Source organism: Chaetura pelagica, unplaced genomic scaffold (assembly GCF_000747805.2).
Source record: "Chaetura pelagica isolate M959 unplaced genomic scaffold, ChaPel_1.0 scaffold106, whole genome shotgun sequence".
Taxonomy (NCBI): Eukaryota; Metazoa; Chordata; class Aves; order Apodiformes; family Apodidae; genus Chaetura; species Chaetura pelagica.
In genome coordinates this window covers 3,244,698-3,250,697 of record NW_009954222.1, presented here as the reverse complement: position 1 = coordinate 3,250,697, position 6,000 = coordinate 3,244,698, and the positions used below count along the sequence as shown (strand labels likewise).

Genomic DNA, 6,000 nt, shown 5'->3' with positions numbered 1-6,000 from the left:
TACGAGGACCAGAAGAATTTACCAACAGTATTATGTGTTACCAGTATATGCTAACAAATTACTTTTATTTTTGCAAATTTAAAGATGGACTTGTTAGCAATTTTCTAAAAAGAAAAAAAAAAAAGAATCCAACTTTGCCAGAATAGACAACTTTGTCATCTGAAGAACTGTTTAAATGTCAATAAAAATTCACCACAGATCATCCTGGTTTTCCCTCAGCCTTCCTAGAAGATCAGGCTGCCTAGAGAACACAGAAGTCTACAATGCACAATTCATACTGAAGGCATCAAAATGTTCTTGTGTATTCTATTTTGATAGAAGAATTAAACTCTGTGTTCTTTTTGATGGTAAGAAGGAAATTTATGTCACTATCTTATTATTTAGAAATATCACTACAGAGTAATTTAGGTTGGAAAGGAAAATCAGTCATCTAGTCTGTCTTGAAGTCAGGTCCAGTTATACCAGACTGTTCAGGAATTTGTCCAGTTGAGTTTTGAGTATCTCCAAGGATGAAGATTTCACCACATCTCTGGGCAACCTATTGCAGTATTTGATCACTCTCACAGTAAAAACAGTTTTCATAATAGCCAAGTTTTCTAGTACTCCAACTTGTGTTCAGTGCCTCTCACTCTATCACTGTGCACCTTGTGAGAAGGGTTTGGCTCTGTGGTCTGTCATCTCACCAGGTAGTTGGAGACTGCAGTAAGTTCCCCCCTAAGCCCTGTATTCTTAAGGCTGAACAAGTCCTGTTATTTCAGCCTCCCCTTATACATCAGGTGCCTCTGCCCTGGATCTTGGTGAATCTCTGCTTGATGCACTTCAGTATGTCAATGTCTATACTGAACAAGCCTGAAATTGGATAAAACAATCCAGATGTGGTCTCCCATGTGCCAAACAGAAGGGAAGGCTCACTTCCCTCCATCTGCTGGCTATCCTGTTGTTAATACCACCCAGGATGGGGCTGGCTGGCACATTGCTGACTCATGTTCAATTTCTTGTCCACTAGGAACTTCAGGTCTATTTCTGCCAAGCTGCCTTCCAGCCAGTACAGGCATATTGGGTTATTCCATCCTAGATGTGGGATGGCAGTTGTGGAAATTCATAATGTTCTTGTTGACCCAATTTTGAGCCTGTTGAGGTCCTTTCAAGACTCTGCCCTCCAGCATATAAAATACTCACCCCAAATCTGGTACTGCCTATGAACTTGCTGAGGGAAGCTACTATCTGCCAGTTGGACTTTGCGTTAATGATCACATTTCCTTGACCTTGTTGTGTCAGCCAATTTTCCACCCACTTTACAGCCCATATCTCACCAATTTGTCTTTAAGGATACTATAGGAGAACCAACTGTGAATATTTAAGAATCCAACTAAAATATTTCCTAAAATAGCTCAGTCCTAGATAATAAAATTTATTATATATTGGGTGATAACAGGATGTCTGGGAAGTTAAGCTAGGAACGGTGAATCATATAAAATATCTAATACGAACGACAAAATTAGTATTTGCATATGGGAGCAGTTTCACATGAAAGACATATTAATGATACTATTCACATAAAAATTCAAGCTAGATAAAACCCTAGACTTCAGGAAACCAGTTTATTTAGGAATGTCTGTACAGATAGGTTTGTGAGCCCAAAGGTTTGTGTATTTTTTCCCCAGAGAAAACCAGTTAGTCTAGTAAAAGATATTACCTCTGTATACACACTTGGCCTTCTCACTCACAGAATGATAATTTTAATCCTGTGATGTGCAATTGTTAGTTTTTTTACCTCACTCTCTTACAATTAAGTTAAAAACATAAGAAACTGAAGCTTACCTGGAGGAAATAAGTATTGATATGCTCCAAACTGCTGTTTGGAAAATGAAGAAAAGTGTATATACGAATTATAAGCTTGATATAACTCAGTTTTATATAGTAAATAATTACCAGGGTAGGAACAATGAATCAGTTGGAAGAGACATTGTCAAGGAGAAGGGAGGTAAAAAAAAACCAAAAAACCAAAAAGCTTCCTCTTAATGAAATCTGACCAATATTTTCTGTGTACAGTCACTTAAAACAGTAACATCTAGATTTATGTTGTATATAGAAATGTACCATATGCAGTAAAAAGTGCTTTCAAATATTAGACACCTTTTCTACAGTCTAAATAGATGGTGGAGTGGAATAATAAATAGACTTGAGTGCTTGGAAGATGGGGCTTATTTTCATACAATTAAATATGGCAAGTTATCCATTTCAGCATTACATGCTACAGTACTTACACATCATGGTTATAATTCTGTTATTACACTGGTGTAACTACACTAGAGCAAGTGTATCTAGCCCATTAACTATTAGTGCTGATAATTAAGATGTATTTTATTGCTTTTTTAGAATATTTTTAATGCCTGTTTGGTGGAACAAATGAAATAAAATGACAAGCTGTATAAATCAAGGTGGATAAGAATTTTTTTTTTCCACCTGACATGAATTTCCTTCATAGAAAGTAGGATATAGTCTGATGCTAACAAATGCATATTTTTTAATTGCTATGAACCAGAATAGTTGCAAGAAATGTGGCATGAAACAGAAGGTCCAAGAAAAACAATCTAAAAAAGCTGAAACATGCATTCATTTGAACAATCTGAATAACACACCCTTTAACTGCCCAGGTTATAAATGTGTAGAATATGCTAATGTTTATTTATCTTTTAAAATTCAAATATATGTTAGTAAAATAATTGCATGCATTATTACCACACATTTTATTCACATGACAGATCTAAAAATTATTTTATGAAGCATAACATCATTTGACGGGTATAAAAGAACAGTTAAAACCAGCACAGTTGTTTACTTTTATGGTAAAAAGGGCATCCTTATGGTGAAAATAACTTTCTTCAAAGAAAAGCTCCCTAAAGGATTATTTTGAATAGTTTTGGAAAAATGCTATGGTGATGTTTTCTTCTGCAGTTTCTTGTACCATTCAGGTGCCTCTTTGTTTGTCTGCAAAATAAAGTTTGATTGTAAGACAGTGAAAGTCAGAAGAAAAAACATGCAATCTTCACTAAAGACCCTTCCTATGTAGCTCACGGGAATAAATGAGTTCTTCACTTAAATGAAAATGAAAAAAAGACTATGCATTTGAGATAATTATTACTACATATTTGTATTAAAACTTTCCTATTTCTAGATAATAAAAGTAAGATTATACAGTAAGTAAATTATTTGGTTTAAAATATCCATCACAATGAAAACATGCATCAACTGTGCCATAAATAGGTTTCATTTGAAACAGCAACATCTGACTTTCCCATTTAAGAAAGGGACAGAACTTAAGACTAGAGATCTTAGGTGTGCCAAAACTGACCAACACTTCATGCAGAAATACAGTTCTTAAAAAGATAACTAAAAATAGAAGAATTCAGCAGTTTCCTGACAGTGCAGAAAGTATTTTAAATGCAGAGAATTATCTGTGAGCAGCTTTCCTTGTCTTCATCATCCTATGGACTAGTGCTACAGTCAGCTCTTGTGGCAAATTCAGTGGTTGTTCTCATAGAGAAATAAAACTAAAACAGTGGAGGCGGAAAAAAGTAGGGACTGTTCTGCTCTCAGGTTTGAGTATAATCTCTTGCATTAGTGAATACAGTCTCTTTTGTCTGTTGTCCCCAGAAATTGTCCCTTTCTATTTCTGTTTTCTGTCTGCTCTGTATTAGTTCTCTCCTCTAAGGCTTAATAACCATCCAATTTAAAAAACAACTTTATTCAGCTGGCCTTGTCGTGGGGATTCTCATCACATTTTATTCTCCACCTTTCTCTTGTTTTGAAAATATTGATTACAAAAATAAATCTGCTCTACTTGTGCAACCTTTTAAAATTCCAGAGATTGGCCTAAATTGTGAGGATTCTCACGGGACTACCAACATCTTTCCCCATGTAAGAAGAAACCTTTCCATCTGCCCATTTTTGGTTCTCTACCCCAAAGTGTAAAAAGACTAGATTTTTTCAAAGAGAAATTGCTCACAATTTCTAAATGTAAAAGCGTTTTTCCTATATTCCTGCATGATTTCTATATCCCTAAGTAAGGCAGGAGCAGGTTAAGCAGTGAAACCCTGGATAAACAACACAACCTTATTGTTAGCTGACATTTTGGCTGGTTTGAATCACTGCGTAGCTCTGTCAAAGACAAAAGTTAGGGCAGTATGATTTACTGGTTCCAAAAAGGATTGTGGATGAGACAACAGTACATAATGCCTGTCTTCAGTCTCACTTACACTACCCTAACAAATTTTGAACCCCTAAAAACCCCTTCACATCACGTCCAAGAGATGCAACCATTTCCTACATTTTGCATTATAAAAACAATACCTACTGTGCTGCAATATAAATATCATTTTGTTTAAGATACTGAATTTTAAAGTCTCCACCAGGAAAAAAAGGAATACATTTATATAGATGTTTATTTGGACCAAAATAGTACATATGCTATGAAGTGTAGATACGAACAGTCTACCTTAGAGAAGGGAAGCCTCAAGAAGTGTAAATAAAGAGTCATGATTTGTTTTGTGATTCAACATTGCAACTTGGCTCTCTTAAATTTATCAGTTCAGACACATTCATATCAGAAACTTTCAAATACTAGAGGCACTAAATCTGAGCAAGCCACTTGAAGTATTTAAAACCAAGCATATGGTTTCTAATGGAATAAAATAGCGTTTTAATATCCTTAGTAACACAAGTTCTATCAATACTGGGCATGTATGTTTGTAATATGTATTTAGATAGATACACACATGAATATACATAAATATAAGTATACATAAATACATCTGCTTCCTTACTTCTGCTCCTCAATATGGATATATACACACACACACTCTCAACCTATACATGATCAGGGTAGGTTTAAAATTGTAAACATATTCTGTGGATCCCTTTGGCTATTAAAATGTTGCTAACCACTCTTAAATTGTAATATTATAATGGCATTTTTAAATGAAAAAAATCTAGTTTGCTGTGAACTTAAGATGCAGGAACTACTAAATAGCTAAATAACATTGCAAACTAATTTATCTTCTCAACATTGACCATTCCCATAAAGAGCTGCAAGTATTCAGCTGAATTAATTATCCATCTTCTTGAGTGGATACTCACATTTTTCTTTTTAAGAAGTGAGTATACAAAAAAGCTGATGGCACTTACTCTTATCATAGTACTTACAAATAATGTTGGCTTAGGTGTAAATACATTTTCTTCTTCATGTTCTGGCAGCAGTTTTGCTGAAGGGTTGGATCTGTATTTTGCAGTTGCAATTTTTACATCAGTACGAGATTGAGGAAAGTTTTGTTCATAGCGTTTACCATGTAGACTAATCAGCATCTGCTTCATCGTGGCTAATTCCTATAAAACCACAAAAGAAGAATTTTAAGTTATTCAGCAAAATTACATTTTAACCTATTAAATATTTATTTGTCAATAATAAATTTATATTCACCAAACTAAACGTGTAAGTGGGACAGTAAAGCTAACTGGCATAAACATATGCTTGCCATAATTAATATGATTACTAATGGAATACTACTATAAGTAAGAAAATAAAAAAAGGCATGTAGGATTTATACAAATCCAATTTTGTATTGCTTACAGGCTGTAAAAGAGAACACTTACTCTGTAATAAGGAACCCACTCTTTTAACTTAAGCTTCTATTTAATTTGAATTCTTTTGAATTTGCTTTGTCAGGCTGAGGGAGTTAACAAATCTAATTTGAATGCTTGTGACTAATTGTACTTTTAAGAGCTAGGTCTTACACAAAGTCATATAAATACATTACTAGAAATATAGGAAATACATGTGTTTTTATATCCAGATCAGCAAACAAAAATCAATGAAAAACCTTAAGATGACACAGAGCAAAAATGGGATCAGAGAAGAAAAGACATTTTGTGAAAAATGGAAGTTCCAACATGGTAAAAGAAAAACAAGACCATATAGAAATGCAGACTTTTTTGGATATT

General features: G+C 34.2%; 1 protein-coding gene across 1 annotated transcript in view; it reads right to left on the bottom strand.

Annotated features, from left to right (window-relative positions):
* Positions 1-2,676: 2,676 nt before the first annotated feature.
* The window catches only part of PIBF1 (progesterone immunomodulatory binding factor 1), a 114,446-nt gene continuing 111,122 nt past the window's right edge, over positions 2,677-6,000 (bottom strand). The window contains exons 16-17 of the mRNA XM_010003489.1: positions 5,206-5,385; positions 2,677-2,991 (exon numbers count right to left, since the gene is read on the bottom strand). Of these exons, the coding sequence (XP_010001791.1) occupies positions 2,935-2,991; positions 5,206-5,385 (237 nt within the window). The 3' untranslated portion in view covers positions 2,677-2,934. The remainder of the gene's footprint in view (positions 2,992-5,205; positions 5,386-6,000) is intronic.